This window comes from Molossus molossus, unplaced genomic scaffold (assembly GCF_014108415.1).
Source record: "Molossus molossus isolate mMolMol1 unplaced genomic scaffold, mMolMol1.p scaffold_m16_p_14, whole genome shotgun sequence".
Taxonomy (NCBI): domain Eukaryota; kingdom Metazoa; phylum Chordata; class Mammalia; order Chiroptera; family Molossidae; genus Molossus; species Molossus molossus.
This window is the reverse complement of record NW_023425349.1, coordinates 31,700,253-31,719,888: the sequence shown is the minus strand read 5'-3', so window position 1 is coordinate 31,719,888 and position 19,636 is coordinate 31,700,253. Positions and strand designations below refer to the sequence as shown.

Below are 19,636 nucleotides of genomic sequence, written 5' to 3'. Positions count from 1 at the left end.
TGTCAGAGGTGATCAGGGTTTTCTCCCCTCTGGGACCCTTTTTATTTTTAAATCTCAGGTGGCCATTGCGAGGTACTCTGGCTGGCAAATAGCCTACATTTTGTGGGGTAAGTGCCATCATGTGACCCGGGCCCTGCAGAGTCCTGGTGTGGGTAGGGAGGAGAGAGGCGAGGCAGAAGCAACCCTAGTTCCTGCCTTTGAGGGACCTTCAGGAAGGAGAGGGAATCACATAGTCCTGTAGACCATCATCACCACCTGTCCTGCACCCACAAGGTGCATATGCCGAGGGCAGTGGTGACCCAGAGGAGGAAGTGACTGTCCACACCCAGGGCAGGGTTTGAATGCCTAGTGGAGTTGACATTTGAACCACACCTGGCTGGGTGAGTCGGAGGTCGACAGGAAGAGAAGGGAGGGCCTGCCAGGCAGAAGAAACAGCACACACAAAAGTGCCAGGACCTTTGGTGGGAGCAGGATAGATCAGGGCTGCAGACAGGCTGGGTGCGACAAATCACACAGGGCCTTGAGTGACCACTGGCTTCCTTGGCCCACAGGCTACCTCATCATCCATGTGGTGCAGAGCCTATTTGGCATGGCGATCATGTACAGTCTGGTGTTGCCCGTCATCCACAACCAGAGCCTGGGGGTGCTCCAAGGACTGGGCATCGGGATGTAAGTGCTCGGTGAGCTTCCTGGCATTGCCCAGGCCTGCGAGCTGCTGGGCCCTCGCAGCTGCTCTTCAAGATGCCTCTTTCCTGCTAAGCTCCCACCCTTCCCTGGACCTGCGCTCTTAGCTCCCATTCAAACACGGGCCAATATAGCAATGCATCACAGTAGGAACCTCACAATTTACAGAATATTTCCACTCTCATTGTTCAGCGGGGCCCTCACAGTTGTATCCTTGGCCGATATGTCCATTTTCTAGCTGAGAAGATTGAGTTTGGGAAAGTGAAATGAGAGACACGACAGTGTAGTGGAAGGAGAGGGAATCAACTCAGGCTTTAGATCGGCTGTATGACTTGGGTAAGTTGCTTCTCTAGGCCTCACTTTCCCCACATGGAAGATAAAAGTGAATGCTCACATTGAGAATTCACAACGGGCCTTTGCTCCTAAGAGGTTGGGACTTATATTAGCTCCCTCTTTTTCAGACGAGGAAACAGGCACAGAGAGGTGACACAACTTGTCTAGGGACAGGGAAGAGGCAGGACTGGGAGTGGGCAATCTGCAACCATAGCTTCCTTTAACCACTACTCCAGGGCTGCAGACAGGCTGTGTGTGACAGATCACGCAGGGCCTTGAGTGACCACTGCTCCCGTGGCCCACAGGCTACCTCATCGTCCATGTGGTGTAGAGCCCATTTGGCATGGCGATCATGTACAGCCTGGTGTTGCCCGTCATCCACAACCCAGGCCCCACACTGAGCTCCTTGCTTCCATACTCACCTCGATACACCCGTGAGTCTGGTGCAGAGCCTGCCCTGTCCACCTCTCCATGGCCTTTGTAACTTCTTCTAAAAACCTCACTCCTTTAATCCCATGCTCTTCAACCACTCATTCCAGTTGCCACCTCTGGATCCTAGAGTTCTGGTCTCGAGCTGGAAGACCTGACCATGTGGCTTTGAGAAAGTCACTGCCCCCTTGGGAGCCTCAGTTTTCTCAGCTGCGCTGTGGGCATGCTCTGTAGGCATAAAGCACAGAGCTCATTGCTACAGTTGGCCTGGTGGGCTGCCAGCATCTCACTCCTCGTTATTACGGGGCATTTGAGAAGGGCTGGAGAAGAGTGGACAAGGCCTCCTCAGGATGGTCTCACCCTGTGTTTCAGCCTCACCATATCCATCGTCCTGGGTCTCATGATCCTGCAGGTATGGATTGCCGCTAGCTTCTTCCTCCAACCAAAGATGGGCCCAGCTGACCAGCAGAAGCCCTTGGCACTCAACAACAGGTGAGGGCAAAGAAGGGAACGGTGACTGTAGGACTTTGGTCTCAGCGGTCTCTCATTCCTTTCTCTTCATCATTGGCAGGTTCCTGGGCAGACCACTCTCACTTATGGGGTGAGGGGCAGTGGTTGAGGAGTGGGTCCAAATCTTGGACCCAGCCCTTATGTGCTGTGTGACCTTGCATGACTTTACTAAGTGTCTATGAATGTCGGTTTCCTCATTTTACAAATAATTGTGCATACCCCAAAGAGGTGTTTTGAGGATGACTGTGTTCAAATATGAACTAGAGCAATGGTGCTGGGCACCTAGTAATCCTTTCTAATTTACTTATTCAAAGCCATTCACTGATGGAGGAAGCAACATGGGCCCTGAGGAAGGGAGATATCCCCACGGGACCTGCCTGTGAGAAGCTTGTGGTCCACTGGGGCCGACAGACACAGACATGGAGGGCAGCAGACCCCAGACAGGGCGTGACAGGGCACAGGGGAAACACGAGCAGTGGAGGAGAGGCAGGGTGGTGAATTCCACTGTGGGTGGGGCGTGTGCACTGAGGTCGGCAGGATGGGGGCTTTCTGCAGACAGAGCTGAGGGAGGCACGGCCGGCATCTCCCACTGCACCAGTGGAGGCTGGAATCCGTGAGAGGGCAGGACGTGTTAGGAGAACAGTAAGAATCCAATGTGGTGGCCTTGGGTGGTGAGGGCAGGGAAGGGGCACAAAGTGCCAGTGCCAGGAAGGTTCTTTTCAAGGATGGCCCAGAAATTCAACGTGCAAAGTTAGGTCTCATCCCCTAGGCAGCAGGTAACCATGCGATCAAGTGGTCATCTGGGCAATTTCATCTGGAGGACTTGGAACAGTTCCTGCTGGGGGCAGGTCACTGTTACAACAGACAGTGGGAAGGCGGCAGCCTCTGCTATAACCACAGAACCAGCTGTGGCCACAGGAGATTTCTTACTGTTCAGGAAACCTCAGAACCCAAGGATCCCTTCACACCTTACAGTCGCTGCCAACAGCCATCTTGCACTGTGCTCAGAGCCCACTACACCAGCGGTTCTCAACCCTCCTAATGCCGACCCTTTAATCCAGTTCCTCGTGTTGTCTGTGGGTGTATCTGCATGTGGGCGGACCTGCCTGGAGGCGGACAGAGGAGCGGTGTCTCGGTTCCTAAGACCATCGGAAATATGTGTTTTCCCATGGTCTTAGGCGACCCCTGTGGAAAGGTCGTTCGACCCCCAAAGGGGTTGCAATCCACAGGTTGAGAACCACTGCTCTACACTATATCTGGCCAGTCCTCACACCAGAACTGTGAGGTGGGGACAGTCAGCTCCCACTTACAGCACAAAGTCACACAGCTTGGAGCCAGGGAATGTAGAATTTGACCAATGGTCTGGGGGGCCCTGAGCTCGCCTGCCTGGCTACCTTCTCATACCGGGAGGGTGCTGCCTCTCCACCTGCTTCCATTTGCAGGAAAGCCTTCCACAACTTCAGCTACTTCCTGTTCTTCTACAATGTGCTGCTGGGCCTGGGCGCCTGCCTCTCCAGGCTGCTCATCAGCTGCACCCTGGGCACGTGGCTGGTTGCCCGCATTGACAGGACCATCATGCAGAATGGCTACGAGGGAGCAGACATGGGTGAGTGGCCAGTCCCCGGGGCCACGCAGCAGGGGAGGGCTGGACTCACACCTGTGTAGAAGCTGCTGGGAAATCGGGGGCCAGACGCCTAGAGTTCACCCTTCACTTCTGTTTAGAGCTTATCTTCCCAGGGAGGCTGTAAAGCTGAATAGGAAAAAATCATTCAGCCCGATGCTCAGAAGGGAATCCAGGCTATTAGGTACCCATTTAGTTTGCAGACCTTTGACGCATAGTGGCAGGCACTGAGAGGTAGCACAATTCTCTCTAAGTGGTTAGGGAGTGATTTATTACATCTCAGAATTACTGGTGTTAGTGGGAAATGTACTTAGATAAGAAAATGGTCTGTTCAATTGAAATACTCCAAAGTCAAAACCACTTCTGTGGAGCAAAAATAGTTTTTGTTCTATATCTGGCCTGTGTCCATTCATTCACTCATCCGTTCATTAAAGGAGCTCCAAGCTCCTTTGAGCTTCAGGTTCTCCATAAAATGGATGGATTAGAATGTGACCTGTAAGGACCCTTCTAGCTCTTTCTACCTAACTCTAGAGTCTCAGCACAGACACGGGCACCATTTAGGCACGAAGCGAGACTGCAGTCAGGTCATAAACGGTGCACGCCAGGCCACCTGGGACATGCCACATGGCCTGACTTGCCCTCTGGATCTCAGGGTTCCGTGCATGGGTTGGCATGCTCTTTGTGGACCATTATCACACCAACCCCGTGCTCGTCAGCTTTTGTCACATCCTGATGATAGGCCACAGGGAGAGGAAGCTACCGCAGGCCATCAAGCACGGGTACCTAAATCAGTCAGCAGGTAAGTCTCCTGTTCGAACCTTCCCTGTGCTTGGCTACCAGGAAACAAGTACCCTAAGGGTTTTCTGGGATCCCTGAGTTGTCCCAGGTTCCCTCTTCCCTGCCTTCCTTCCTCTACTCTCCATGCCCTGGGAAATCTACTCAGGAGATCAGGAGGGTTAGCCCGCAGTCAGCTGTGGGCCCCCGAGGCCTTGTGTCCTTGTCCTTCTAACTGGCTCCTCCCTTGTTCCTAAAAACAATCTCGAGTTCTGCTGAGTCCTCCATCCCTCCATGTTTGAGGCCCCATGCATCTCCCAGGCTTCAGCAGACGCCCTCCACGAGGGCACTCGGTTGTGCGTACCACAGCTCAGCAGCATCTCCTGCCCCTCCAGGCTCTACACTGTCTGCTCCCAACCCTCCTTCCTCCCCTGCCTTCTGCTGGGAAGCCCCCAGCTAGTCATGTCTTGTCAGCACGGATCTGACTGTGTCCATCACTGCTCCCAACACTGCGACACCTGGCTCTGTGGGACAAGCTCATCTCGTGTCCCCAGGAGGCTTTGTCCAGCTCCTTCCCCCGCTTTTATCCTACACCTCACGCCTCCCAGGCAGCTTCTCTTACAGCCTCTGGGAAGGACAGAGACAGCTGCCCCTCGCCCGAGTCCACCTGCTCTGATTCTGTCCTAGGTCCCCGCACCTCAGCTAGGTCCAGGACCAGGTGGCTTCTGCTTCAGACCCTGATCAACAACCCCAGCCTAGTCACACTCAGAAAACCAAAAGCAGATCATGGCTCCCAGGAGTTTACCCAGATTCTGCTGACGTGCTCGGAGAGCTGACCCCGACCTCCAGCACCGCTTCAAGGCCGTTCCAGGATGACTGGCCCTGAGAGGCCCAGGCTGCCCGCAGCTGCCTCTGAGCATGACGGGATGCACAGCCACTGTCCACGGAGATGGCGCACAGTACTGGCCCCTCGGGACAGCGTCCGAGCTGAACAACGAAGTCTAGGGTCTCGTTCACTCCCTGGTAAAAAGATCAAGAACTGAAGAGAAATTTTTGTTGAACAAGCTTTGCTTAATCATGATTTCTGTTCTCCACGGTTAGGAGGCAACCTTGGGGAGTTCCGTGTTGAGAAGCACTTAGTGTGACCACAGGGCAGAACGTTGTGTCATTGAAGAAGGTGGTAAAATTTCTATATCAGGAAAGTTTAACCGCCTGATACACTTTTTCTCTGGAAGAAAGTATGGCCTGAATTCAACAGGGTCCTCATTGCATCCACCTTTCCAGGCTTTGTGGGGTAAGAGAGGAGGAAATCCGTGGTCTAGCCCCCGATCTGGTAGGGTGAGCAGGCACACAATGAGCTCTCTTTGCCCCGACCACTGGGCCTTGGTCACAGAGAAGATGTACCAGTTATCTCGGGCAAGGGGATCCCCTGGGAAAGCCACCTGACTGAGGAGGCAGAGATGGGGGTCCAGATGTTCTAGGTAGGGGACAATAAGAGTAAAGACACAGAAGCAGGAAATGCCCGGGCATGTTTGAGGAGGGTGAGCCCTCTGATGTCTTCCATGCAGGGCGTGGGGGGCTGGTTAGACCATCCAAGAAGGCCCAGGTGCCAGGCTGAAAAACCTGGACATTCCTCTCTGTGTATAAGGCCCAGTCTTACCCACATTTTTATACCAGGCATGAGGTCTCTGATGGCCCGGGATCTGTACAAAGTCTGACCATTCAAAGTGCAAGGCCAAAAAGACCCACCAATGGGGAGGGAAGTCCCTGTCCATCTCACAGAGCCAGAGGATTTCAGTAATCATTGAGCACCTACTGTGACCCCAATCCTGTTCCTAGGTGTTTGCAGACCTATCTCTTAACTTAATCTCTACAACAAAGCTTTGTCATTCTGCTTTTAGAAACTGAGAAGGCTGACACCCTGGGTGTTGGGACCCCACACCACCACTTTTTAGTTGTGTGACATTGGCCTTTCTGTGCTTCCTTTTTCTCACACATAAAAATGAGTAACACTGCCCTGGCCGGTTTGGCTCAGCGGTTAGAGCGTCGGCCAGCGGACCAGAGTTCTGGGTTCAGTTCCTGCTAAGGGCATGTATGTTGGTTATTGTCCCTGGCCCCAGTTGGGGTCGTGTGGGTGGCAGCTACTCAATGTGCCTCTCTCACATCCATGTTTCCTTCTCTCTAAAAAAATACAAGTGCCTGATGTATCCTAAACTCTCAATAAATATCAGTTCTTGTTATCTGTAATGTTGCACTTTGTGGTGATCTGATTAATGTCCACCCACCTCACTATGCTCAGCTCCGTGAAGAAAGGGGCCTGCAGTGGTCTCCCCTGATGTAGTTGCCTTGCAGACCACTGCTGATTCCCCTCAGGACCGACCCCTACCAGCCCTATGTGTTTCTAGACCTATCAGTAGACTTGTCCCCGGAAGTCACCTTGGCCAGCAAGGGAGAGTGTGAGGGTCTTTCCATGGCCAAGTACATGGGCCCTTATCCTGGCAAAGCAGAACTCATTTGTGATCCATCAGGTCCCAGCCAGGGAGGAGTGGCCTTGATGTCCCCAAAAGAAAGAGGTTGGGAGCCTCTAGGGAATTTCTAAGATGTGCAGGGATGCCGGACATCTTAGTTCATAGCACAAATGGAACAGGACCCCACTTTAAAGTGTGCATCACAAATCTTTCTCCAGGATATGAAACAAGCAGGAAAAAAAATTCAGAGGTCATGGACAAGGATCCCAGAAGGATTCAAATCTAGGTAAAGGGTGATCATTGGGTCCCTAGGGGGGACTCAGGATGGAAAGCCTGCCTGCCCTCAGTCCATTTGCAGATTATCTCCCTCTGGCTTGTCCTTTCCACATGCGATGTTGAATCTCTTTACAGTTTCTTCCCGACTTACTGCTGATGCAATTCCAGAGATTGAACTAGAAAACTGCAAGTTCCTAATATTTGGCCAAAAGACGCCTCAGCAAGAGAAGCAGAACATGCTCCCTCTTCCTTCAAAGCTGTAGGAAGGAAGCCACTGTCCTGGGGCAGGAAATAGTCCAGGCAAGTGTTACTTTTAAAGACACCCGCCCTGGCCAGTTTGGCTCAGCGGTTAGAGCGTCGGCCTGCGGTCCGGAGAGACCCGGGTTCGGTTCCCGCTAAGGGCACGTACTTCGGTTGCAGTTTGTCCCCAACCCTGGTTGGTCGTGCGGGTGGCAGCCACTCGATGTGTCCCTTCACGTCGATGTTTCTCTCTCTCTCTCTCCCTCCCACTCTATCTGTACCAAAAAATAAATAAATAAATAAATAAATAAATAAATAAATAAATAAAGACACCCAAATTTCAGCGGTTGTTGCCATGCCTGTAAAGTACATTCAACCTCTGAATCGCAGGAGTTCTGAGGGTCTGTGTCTGCTCCTTGCCCAGGTCCACAGTAATTAAATGAAGGTGTCCTCTGAGGAAGGGGGACTTGAGGGTCTCCTTTATAGCCAGGGAAGGGGCTGGCCCTCCTTCCATCCCTCATAAACAATGTGCTAATGGCCTTGCAAGATTTTTTAGTTCAAGGAAGAATGTGAAGGTCTGCATCTCATTTAAATTAGCATAGGAAATAAAAGAAGCAAACCTCAACTCTCAGGCTATCAAAGAAAATGGATTTAATAACATTCAAATCTAGCATTTACTATTTTCAACAAATAAAGATCGCCCCTCCCCAACACGTAAATTGGCCTTGAGGTAAAGCAGGCAGGGAGATAGGCAGGGTCATCCCGTCTTCTGACCTTCGTGGAAACCCCAGGAAGAGGCTACCAATATTCTTCTTCACCTTAGAGAGGGAGGAGCTGGTCTAGTGTACCCCGAGTGCCTCAGCTTGGTCCCTGCTGCTGAAGAAGAGGTCGCGCTTGAGCTGGTCTTCGGAGTGCAAAATAGCACTCGCCTTCGGGGTGTGGTCTGGGCTCTGTGTTGGGGGCCTGGCAGCTGGATAAAACAGAGGGGTTATCTTGGGAGGCCTCCCCCAGGGTCATGGCCCACCCTCTGCACACCATCCTCACTATACTCTGATCCAGGCACTATGCTGAGTGCTTGGTCAGTCAATACGCCATTTGTCTCTGCCAGGTGAGTGATCATTTAGCATTACCCATTTCACAGAGAAGAAAAGTGAGTCCCGGAAAGCGGAGGTGAATCACCTCAGGCACAGGATTGGTCAACAGTGGAGTTGGGATCTGACTCCTCATGACCACGTTTGGCCCAAAACTTTATGGAGCCCTTAGGGTTCAGCCTCTGCCAGCCTGGACACTTGCCCCTCGGCTGGATGATGGTCAGTTCCTCTTGGCCTTGAGTGTTCCGTGGGCCAATTAGGATGGAGGCTCCAGCTGGCAAGACAGGTTCTAGCTACAGGATAGAGCAGTACCTGTGAACCCACCAGGAGTCACACCTCAGGCGTCCCTTCCAGTGCCTGCCCAGTAGCTGGAGCAGGTGTCCCAGGGGTGGCCATGCAGTAAGGTCTGGAGCTGACAAGGGAGTCATGGCCATAAACTCTCGAGCCAGCCATCAGGGAGGTCTGTCCTTGCCCTCGGCCAGCTCCTGTCCAGCCATTGGCTGAGCTGTTCCATATCCTGGAACCAGGCCCCAAATGCTCCTAGTGCTCAGGGTTGCAGTGGATTGCAGCCTCCTGGAGCAGCAGGATCTCTCTGTGTACTCTGTGTTCTGGGACAGCAGGAAGGGGATGGGGCATTGGTGGGGGGTGTTGCAGGGCCTTTTGAGGGGTGAGGAGTGAGGCAGGGGCCAGTCCTGGGCCTCTGTACACATGGGAACCCTCCTTCCCTCCAATTCCATCCAGGTCCTAACTGTTCTCAGAGATGAATGTAAAGAGCCCCTCCTTCAGCAAACTGTTCCTGATGCCAGTCCCTACTTCTCTGTGATCAAACTCTCCCAATAAATGTAAGACGCAGGCGATGAGCAAGGAGAACCCGCCCCTCCTCCACAGTGTGTGCCACAGCTGCTCGTCTTATTCTTTTTCTGGACGTTGATTGGATTGCCCTGGGAAGTAGACAGCCAAAGTCCATCAGAAAGCCCCCTCACTAGCCTGTAATGTCCCCCATCTTCACCCTTTATCATGTTGCACTACCACCAGAGCCCTCGAGGGGGCAGGGCACATGCAGAAAACAGCTCTGGGATCTAGGCCAGACTCTGGGCAAGAGGCTCTGGGACCTTCTAGCCCACCTTCTGATGACAGGTGGGGAGACTAAGGCCTCAGACAAGAAGGGACTACTCAGCCAAGGGACTACGCCTCCTGACATGGAGGAACATGACAACTGTCCCTTCGGTGGGGCTCCGCCTGAGGGAGAGGGTGAGACCAGCTTCGACAAAACCTCCTGCACCTTTGCATTCAGGCAGTTCTGCTGCTTCACCAGCCTGGGGAACTGGGATGGGTATCTTATGAGAGCCTTTGTTCATTTGTCCTCAAGGTGGCGTGACCCCCTAGATCACAGGGGTGGCTGAAAGGCTCTCCTGAGAGAGCCAAGTGCCGAGAACTCAGGGCCGAGAACTCAGGGCTCAGTACAGGGGAGGGATGGGGGCGGGGTGCTCTCTTCTACCAAGTCTCAGAATCCTGGTGCTCGCTCTCCTGCCCCCAGACTCACTCACCTCCAGATAATTCTCCGTCAGTGTCCAGCATCACCAGGTCAGTGAGGAACATGCCAAGGAAGAGGACGACACCTTGTGCCGTCGGGGTGGAAATGGTGATGAGCCCTAACTCTCAGGTGCTGCCCTCACAACCTCCTCTGAAAACTCCTCACCCTCAGCCTCCTGGCCCACCCCAGGGTTCCCATGTAGAGCAGCCTAGGACCCTTAAGCAGCCTCCCCTCAATTTCCCCTCCCCTCCCCTTCCAAGAATACCAGATTGCTCCTAATCTCCACCCAGGGCCTGCTTCTGGCAAATCACAGGATTTGTGGTCCCAGGTGCCTCCTCCCGCCCCCAAGGGGATCCTGCACCCCGCTCTCCAGGCGCTCCTGCCATTCACTTCTCAGGGAGGGTTCAGGCACCATGGCAGAGGGAGGCAGGGCTGCAGGAGGAGGGCCCCTTGGCTGGGAGGGAGGAGCCCCCTCTCCTCTGACCCTGGAGCCCCTCCCCACAGGCACACTCCCCTGCTGCTGCTGCCTCTTCTGGGCTCTCTGGGGATCATCTCCAGGATAACAGACTAGGAAGACTTCTCCTGCCAGGATCCAGGACAGGGTCATTGAGGCCATATTCCACCCCATTTCCCCCTAGAACTCCTAATCTCAGACCCTGGGCATCCGACCCAAGTCAGCTGGTACCAATGCTACTCCATCCTCCAGCGTGTTCTGATTCTAGAACAATCCCAGCTCACACTCACCCAGTGTATGGCCTTGGGCTATGGCCTGACCTCTTTGAGCCTATTTTCTCATCTAGAAAGTGTGAGGAGACTTCCACCAACATCACAGGGTCTCCTGAGGACTTAATGTCATATTCCTATCATTGTTCTCCCCTCACACCTCCAGGCAGAGTGGGGCACAAGTTCCAGCACATTCCTTTCCTCCCTGAACCTCTTTACCACCCTGTGAGGTCTGCACCCCAGGACCTTCACCTGTTGTAGACCAACGAGACAGACCAGACTCAGACTCCGAACTGGGTTCAAATTAAGAGAGCTTTATTAGCCGTGCGGCGACTGTCCCATCCTACGCAGAAGAGAGAGCAGCCCCGAGCTCAGGGGGTGGGTTGCTTATATAGTTCTCTTAGCCCCTGTTAAGGAATTGGGCTAAGGGTCTGTGAGCGAGCAAGCACGTACAGAAGCGGGTATCTGCGGTTAGCCATTATGTCTGAGGGGTGAGCAGTTCTATTTGCACAGTGTAGTGGTCAGCTCCGGCTGATGCCCATCTCCCTCCTACTTAGTTCCTGTGATCCTCTTTGGGTCCAGGGCAAGGTCTACCAAGTGGGAAATTTTTAACTACAAGTTTTCACAGTACTTTAGCTGTATGTTCTTTTGTTTTACTGCCCTATTGTCTGTCCTTCACACACCCTCCATTTTTCAGATGAGGAGTCAGAGGTGCAAAGAGGGGCAGTGACTTTCTCAGAGGCCCACTGAGAAGACGCAGCTGCCCTGTCCAGCCAGAGGCCTGTCCCAGCTACCTTCACCCCACCCCAGCCCCGCCACTAACCCGAGTCCTCTGGGCCCCCAGCCAGGCTGAGCCATGAATGGAAAGGGGTGGGGTGTCTCAGGAGCCTGATTGGGGCCATACCAAAGGCTTCACCTCCTTAGGACGTTGCCCTGAACAGCAATCTTTCTTTCTTTATCCACTCAGGAAGGGGCCTCCCGAGGTGTCTGACTGACAGGGTCAGAGATGACCAGGGCACAGAGTAGAAATACTTTGTTTCCTCTTTTACATAAAGCTTCTGACTTCTATTCAGAAAGGATCCAATAGGAATCCATCAGTTCCCCAGACTCTTAAAAGCCACCTAGGGCATATGTCATTGCCAACTAGACACCCAGGTGGAAATCCTGCGAGTGATTAGTAGTGATGGCTGTAGGGGTAGAGGGGGGAGTCGAAGAATGCACACATACCTGTCCCTGTGTTATCGGTGAAAGTGGAGTATCCACCATTGGAAGTGGGGAATGAGTGATCTTTATTTGCTTGGGATTATATCCTTCGGTTTCCAAAGTCCCATTTCCCTAATCCAGTCCTGGAAAATGTGCAGCTGGGAATTCAGCAGAGTTAGAAGCAAAGCCAGTTTCCAGAGTTTCCATTTCGTGGTGGACTGCATCCAGTTTAGTATTAAGCTAGTTATAGTCCATTAGTCTACTGTGTGTGGGGTCCACATGGCCATGGGCCATGTGGGCGGATGCAGGAGTATAAGAGTCCTGCAGCCAGGAGTCAAGTGTGAGCAAACAAGAACAAGGGAGAGAACTCCTTTGTTTAGGAACTTATGTATGTCAAATCTTCCCATGTTGCAATGGCCACTCTGGCAATGACTTGTTCCCTCGTGTGACTGACAGGCAGCTACCTTCCCTATTTCTCCCAGACTTTACTGGACATCCATCTGTTCTGCAGCTTCCTGGCAAAGCTGCACAAGTGTCATGCCTTTGCGCCTTTCCTAGTGTTCATACCTAATTAATTACAACTGTCACCTGGTCCAGCCACTTAGACCCAAGGCTAGGCAGCTCGTTTGCCCCCCTGGCCAGTGGGATTCCTCTGCAGTATCCATCCCAGGTGCAGGCAGGGTGCCCCTCCCACAGAGATGCAGTGAAGACAGGAAGAATAGCAGAAGAATGGCGTCCTGAGGACAGGTCCCTGCTGAGGGCAATCCAAGTTGGATCAGAGTTAGACAGGCACACCTGCCCTTCAGGAGATACCCTCAGGGCGTGCTCTCAACTCCTGTGTTGGACAGCAACCAAGGTGCAAGAGCTCTCAGAGAGAGAGGCGAGGGCAAGGAAGGTGACATGGGATGTAAGGATGGTGGATGGGGCACTTGTCTCTGGTAGTGGACTGGAAGTATGGGCGGGTTTGGGATGTGTGGGGACAGGCAGGTGCCTGGGGAGGAGCAGAATGAGGAAGGGCGGGGCAGGGGCAGATGCTGGAAGACTGAGGAGTTAGCTGAAGCAGGGACAGTAAGGGGCGAACCGGGTGTGGGCCTTTGCGGCGATTGGGGGCTGTGGGTTGGGATTGGGGGCTGTGGGTTGGGTTCGGTAGAGGCTGCAGAGTTGGTGAGGCCCTTGTGGGCAGGGCGGTGGGTGGGTCAGAGCTGTGTTTGGGGGGTTATGTGACAGTGGTGGGTTGGGTGAATGAACTCAGAATCATCCAAATTCGCCTTTTTATTATCACTCCATTCAAGCCCTGAGGCCTAAATTTTGAGCCGGTCAACCTCTTCTACACTGAGGTTCTTTTAGAGATGCTTTCCATTTCTAACCTAAGCCAAGCACTACCCAGCAGAGGATAATTTTAACGGAGGTAAAGAAGATAGGTCGGATTTTCTGGACCACAATTAAGGGCTCAGAGCTACATCTCCTGTCTCCCACTAGATTTCAGAACATTTAGTGTGCTGCACTGGACCCTCCTGCCAGCCCCGAGGTACCCTCTGTACAGAGGAGAAACTGGAGTTTACTACATACTGGGCGCCCGTTGCTAATAGCAACCCCCTCCCAACAAGGAAAGGAAGTGAGGGCGGGGCCAGCGGTACTCCCCGCCTCCGTCGCCTTGGAGACGAGTGTGTCCGCTGAAGTGGAGGCTGACTTGAGTGGTGCTTTCTGAAGTTGGGGTGAGGCCATGTCCCTGGTCTCTAGGTCTCTCTCCACTCACCGGGCTCAGAAGGGTTGGCCTGGGGCTGCCCCCTCTCCTCGGTGGGCTGGGGAGGGGTGGGTGGGATGGGACTTGAGCAGAGCCTGCCGGGTCATGTTAGCACACAGCAGGCACCTCCGTAGCATGGCTCCGTCAGGCTGCACCCTCCCTGGACTTCCCCTCCCTGTGTCCACTGGCGGGTGCGTGTGGGCTGGGCGGGGGGCGTGTTCAGTGCCAGATCGGGGGTGGGGTGGGGGGTGGGGTTTCAAGATCCGGCACGTTGACTATTCCTAAAAGAGCCCGGGAGAGTGAAGCATAAAACAAAAATCATTTATTAGTCTTCACCCCAAAGTCCCTCTAGGATTTGCGTCCTGTGCTATTGGGAGAATTAGCCTTCTCTGCAAGTTCAGTTCTTGCCTGAGGTTTATCTTTTTGCTTCTTCGCCCCCTTCCTTCTTTTCGTTTAAAAACGCTGAGGCTGGAGAGGGGGCCATGCTTTCTCCCAAAGCAAGTGGGCGGAGGCCCCCACCTGCGGGATCATGTCTTCTGGAAAAAACTTGTCCTTGGGAGGGGTGCCAGCGTCTCTCAACCGCAGCTCTTAATGAGAGCAAACCCCAGACAGGATTCTCGGACATCTGCTTCCCCAGGTTCGTCCAGCCAGTGGCCAAGATGTCCTCAGTGGGGAAGGCGACGGAGGTTCCCAGCGGGAAAGTCTACCAGCAGATCTTCGAGGCTGAGGTAGGCCTGTCTTTTTGTGCCCCCTCTTCCTGATGCCCGAACTCTCCTCTGTTCCCCAAACTTTCCTCCCCTCCCCTCCAAACTTCCCTCCCTCTGAAGTCTTCTTTGTCTGGGAATCTAATGAAATAAGGGCTTAGAAAATTGCCTTAATTTAAAAAATAATTCTTATTAGTTCTTAAAATGTAAGACTATAAAATTAGAATGTCTATTCTTTTTTTCAAAAAATTATGTATTTATTGATTTTAGATAGGAAGGAAGAGGGAGAAACATCCATGAGAGAGAAACATCAATTGGCTGCCTCCTGCACGCCCCCTACTGGGGATCCAGCCTGCAGCCCAGGCTTATGCCCTGATAGGAATGGAACCCACCACCTCTCCACCTCTCGGTGCATTGGGTGACTATCAACCAACTAAGCCACATGGGCCAGGGCAGAATGTCTATTTTGAAAATTAGAAAATTTAAATTAAAAGCTTTAAATTACTCAGAAATAGCCACAATTATCCACTGGATGCCCTGGGTCTTTTTCCAATGCATAAAAGCAATTCTAATTTTTCTGTTTGAAAACTGGTTTTGATTCTATACTAGTGTTTTGAAGCCTGCTTTTCCCTGTCAGCAGTATCTCACAGACCTTTCCCATGTCAGTGGGCATTCATGTACTTCGTGACATTTAGTGGCTGCATAGTTGATTTAGGACTTCCTGTAATGTATTAATGTTAACACCTTCTTGACAACCATTTAGTGATGAAATTGCCTTGTCATCTATAAAAAACTGCACAGACAAAATGATATCTTAAAAGAAATACTCAGACTTGAACACTTCCTTTGAAGTTCTGTATTGCTTATTTAAAAGGGATTTGCGTTCCTACTTTGAACCCTAAAAAATATTCACTATAGAAGGCTTGGATAAAGAGACCAAAGAAACAAATTATTGTCATGACCCCACTGCCTGGAAGCAGTACAACATTCTTAATGTTTGGCATATTTTCTGTGCATTTCAGAGAGCTTTCCTGACTCCTGGCCCACCAGAATGTTTGGTCATTTTTCTATGCATTTAAAATTTTGAGATCATGCTGTATAATTTTGGTTATAATTTTAATTTATGTTTTTGATTGATATATTTTATGACATATCATATCATAAGCATTTCCCCATGTCACAAAAAACACTTTCTAAGTCTCGTTTTTAATAAATGCCTAACATTCCATTGTAGGGACCTACAATGTTCCCTCAACCAATCCCCTATTATTGGACAGTTCCATTTTTCCAACTCCTTGTGATTGTAAAAAATGCTGGGATGAACATCTTGGTCTTCATTAAAATTTATTTATTTATTCATTCATTTATTTATTTATTTTCTTTATTGATATTAGAGAGAGAGAAAGGGAGAGGGAGAGAGAGATAGAAACATCGATGAGAGAGAACATCGATTGGCCGCCTCCTTCATGTCCCCCAATGGGGATTTGCCCCACAACCTGGGCATGTGCCCTGACTGGGAATCAAACCGGTGACCTCTTGGTGCATGGTCGATGCTCAATCACTTAACCACACCGGCAGGACTTAATTCAAATTTCTTAAAGGATGTCTTCTTGTAAGAGGCTGAGTGACTGATATAGAGAGTGAAGAACCCTTCTGTAGGAGGCGTGGGGTTGAAGGCTCCCTGCAAAGTGCCTTCCAGCTGGCGGGTTCCCACTGGATCTTCTAAGTCAGCCTGAGGGTGCTGGGAAGTCTGCGCTCTGACCCTTTCCCCCAGCTGGACCCTTTGTGGTTTCAGGTGCAGCTGATCCGCTCCCTGGCAGCCTCCCGGAAACGGTGTGCAGAGCATTCCATGGTCCAGAAAGATGGCAGCAAGCCCTTGATGAAGAAGGATATTCCTGAAGGGGAGATGCTGTCTCCTCGGCAGCACAGGTGGATGCACAGCCTGCCCAATGACTGGGTCACGGAAAACCCCGTCCTCTACAGGTAGGTCCTGCCATCCAGGCCACACGCCCGCACACTGCGGGTGGTTCGGAGCCTTCAAAAACCCAAAAAGAGCTCACATGAGACGAGTGCCAGGTAGGAATGAAATCCCAGGGAGGTAATAGCACCTGCTATGCAGGATCATTTGCTTCTCCTTTTCTTCCTTCCACCCCCACCCCTCAGTAGTTACTGACTGAGTGACTGGGGCCAGGCCCTGGGCATAGGGATCCCACCTTCCTGGAATTTGAGGCCTCTACAGTAAATAAATAAACTGGTCTCCCTAAAGGTGGGAAGACTCTGACACACAGGAGGGGGTGCTGGGACAGGGGTCCAGAAAGCTCTCTAAGGAGGAGTCTCTGCTGAGACCAGGGGATGGGAAAGGGAAGCATGGGGCAGGCCCTGAGGCAGGATGGGCTTGGTCCACTTCAGAAGGATGAAGAAGTCAGTGGTCTGGGGAGAGGAAGATGAAGCTAAGAGAGGCTTGCAGGCCACAGTCAGTATTTTGGACATTACTAAAGTGAGCAGCTGACTCATTCTAAGGACTTCAGGGTGCCATGTGCAGAATCTGGGGAGCTGCAAGACGAGGCTGGCAGGAGGCCACAGCAGTCCCTCTAAGCTTGGTGGGACTGCGAGAGGGAGAGTAGGGCCTGTCAGGTATATTTTGGAGGCAGAACCCATGAACCAGCTGATGGATTGGATTTGAGGAGAGATGCCCTGCGAGTCCTAGGTTTCTGGCCTAAGCTCTTGGATGGACGGCAGAGGCGCCATATCCTGAGATGGGAGAAGATGGGTTTGAAGCAGGGAGATCAGCACTTCCAAGTTCAGAAGCTGAACTTGAGATTCCTGAGCACAGCTCCCTGAGCTCAGACTCCTTATGTAGGGGGAAAGGAAGGGAAAGGAAAGCTGGGGTTCCTCTTGGGGCACTTAGGAGAATGTAGCAGAAGCTGGGCTTCCCTTCTGCTCAAGTTCTGGGCACGTCATAAATCCTGCCAGGTCTGGGACTCCGGGGCAGAGTCAGTCCTCCTCTACGAGCCTTTGCTTTCCCCTTCGCCCCCTTTAGAGCAGGTGTTGGCCCAGTGCTGCATAAAGATCTCCGCCCTGATCTGACTTCCAGCTTTTCCCAGGGAAATCTCCCCTGAGGCCTCTGACTCCCGGCGCCCTTAATTGCCTACAGCTGGGCAAACCCATGGCTACCCAAGCCCAGACTGAAGGTCAGCATTCTCCAGCCCATGTCCTGATGCCTGATGCCAGGACCCAGAGGCACAGACAGCTGGGGCCTGTCCATGCTCCACTCGCCTCCCAGGAGGTTGGTCTCGCAGCCTGGCTGACACTGGCTCCCACCAGGATCCCAGCTGACCTGTTCTCTTTCAGGTCCAGGCTCTACCAATATCTCCTTGTGCCTGCCAAGGGTCCCCTTTACCCCAGGCTTTAGCCTAGGACCACCCATCATCCTGATAACGCGATAAAGTATCAGTCAGGAGTTCTTGGCACCCACAGGACAGCGCTGTGGAAAGGCACTTCCCATGAAAGCCTCTGGCATTGTGCTGTGCTGGCTTCCCGAGAGAGAGGCAAAGCCAGCTCTGCCCTAGACACGGATCCAGAGCACAACTCCCTGTGGCCTGTGGGAGAAACAGAGATATGCTAAAGGAGCCAATGAGGAGCATGCTGAATGCTTAGCACCGACCTGGCTTTCCCAGGCAGGTCACACCCCTTCTGCTCTTCCGTTTACACACATGGAAAATGGTTCCTGCCACCACCCCCACGTGGTTTGCAGCCAGATTGGAAGCAAGCGCCCTGAGGGCTGGCCCCAGACTCTCATCCCAGTATCCATGGTGTCCGCTGGCAAAAGAGGCCCAGGCAGTTCGTTGGGAGGCCGGCACAACCTCAGGGCACTCCGAAATCAGTGGGCCAGGCTGTTGGCAATGCCCAGGGTCCCTCTAGAGATTCCCTCATGTGCCAGAGCTGCCCTGAGGGTGAGGGGTTGGGGTTTGATTGTTCTCTTCTGCTTCTTCCTCAGGGAAAAGAAAACAGCCAAGAAGAAAGAAGCTGAAGAGAGTGAGAGCACCATCGCTGCCCGAGAGGTCCGAGGCCTCACGGACACCATTGGTGAGCCTCGCACAAGGCAGGCCGGGCCAGGGCGCAAAGAGCCCTTAGGGGTCTCCCAGGAGCTCGAATGTGGAAGCACCCAAAGCTCCCATTGTGTGGAGCTCTCACTTAGCCTTCTCCCTGGGCCCTCTCCCTGGGCCCTCTCCCTGGGCCCTCTGCCCGGGCCCTCTCCCCCGGGCCCTCTCCCCCGGGCCCTGTCCCCCGGGCCCTCTCCCCCGGGCCCTCTCCCCCGGGCCCTCTCCCCCGGGCCCTCTCCCCGGGCCCTCTCCCCGGGCCCTCTCCCCCGGGCTCTCTCCCCCGGGCCCTCTCCCCCGGGCCCTCTCCTCTGGGCCCTCTCCCCTGGGCCCTCTCCCCTGGGCCCTCTCCCCCGGGCCCTCTCCCCTGGGCTCTTTCCCCCGGGCCCTCTCCCCTGGGCCCTCTCCCCTGGACCCTCTCCCCTGGGCCCTCTCCCCTGGGCCCTCTCCCCCGGGCCCTCTCCCCTGGGCCTTTCCCAGTGCAGGGAGCTGGTGGAGGACAAAGGAACTGCCTGCACTATCAGTATTTACTGATGAAAACTAGTTGGTAAATGGTGATTTCACAAGAGAATTTCTCAGTCCACATTTTCTTCCCTCATACCACATTCTTAGTTGACTTTATCCCAATATGAGGGCTCTTTTTCTTTATGATTAGAAAATAGTAATATATGCTCACTATAGAAAAATGAAGGAAGAAGATAAGCAGAAAGTAAAAACTCCCCCTCTACAATAGCATCCCTTCTCCTCCCAAGAGTGCACACATCCCATGAAACCATGTGGTATCCAGCTTCCTACATCGGTTCAAGGGACAGCAGAGCATAATGAGATGGCAGACCCCAGAGCAAAGGGCCCATGTCCAATCCCCACTCAACCACTCACTGCCTTTGTCCTTTAAAAAATTTTTTTTCTTTATTGATTTTTTTAGAGAGACAGGAAGGGAGAGGGAGAGAGTGAGAGAAACATTGATGAGAGAGAACATCAACTGGTGGCCTTCTGCACACCCCACACTGGGGATTGGGCCCACAACCTGGGCATGTGCCTTGACTTGGAATCAAACCAGCAACCTATTGATTAATGGGTCAACAATCAACCAATGAGCCACACCAGCCGGGCTGCCTTTGATTTTTATCCTCACCCGAGGACATTTTTCTATTTTTTTGTTCAGATAGAGTGAGAGGGAGAGAGGGTAAAGAGAGAGAAAG

At 52.7% G+C, this 19,636-nt stretch overlaps 2 protein-coding genes across 2 annotated transcripts in view; both read left to right on the top strand.

The window, feature by feature from the left end:
* Positions 1-5,187, top strand: part of LOC118630068 (stimulated by retinoic acid gene 6 protein-like) — a 33,029-nt gene extending 27,842 nt beyond the window's left edge. The window contains exons 13-18 of the mRNA XM_036261768.1: positions 59-107; positions 552-669; positions 1,765-1,938; positions 3,399-3,562; positions 4,230-4,376; positions 5,039-5,187. Of these exons, the coding sequence (XP_036117661.1) occupies positions 59-107; positions 552-669; positions 1,765-1,938; positions 3,399-3,562; positions 4,230-4,376; positions 5,039-5,187 (801 nt within the window). The remainder of the gene's footprint in view (positions 1-58; positions 108-551; positions 670-1,764; positions 1,939-3,398; positions 3,563-4,229; positions 4,377-5,038) is intronic.
* Positions 5,188-14,274: 9,087 nt separating this feature from the next.
* Positions 14,275-19,636, top strand: part of CCDC180 (coiled-coil domain containing 180) — a 58,349-nt gene continuing 52,987 nt past the window's right edge. Inside the window, exons 1-3 of the mRNA XM_036261767.1 lie at positions 14,275-14,358; positions 16,130-16,317; positions 18,332-18,420. Of these exons, the coding sequence (XP_036117660.1) occupies positions 14,290-14,358; positions 16,130-16,317; positions 18,332-18,420 (346 nt within the window). The 5' untranslated portion in view covers positions 14,275-14,289. The remainder of the gene's footprint in view (positions 14,359-16,129; positions 16,318-18,331; positions 18,421-19,636) is intronic.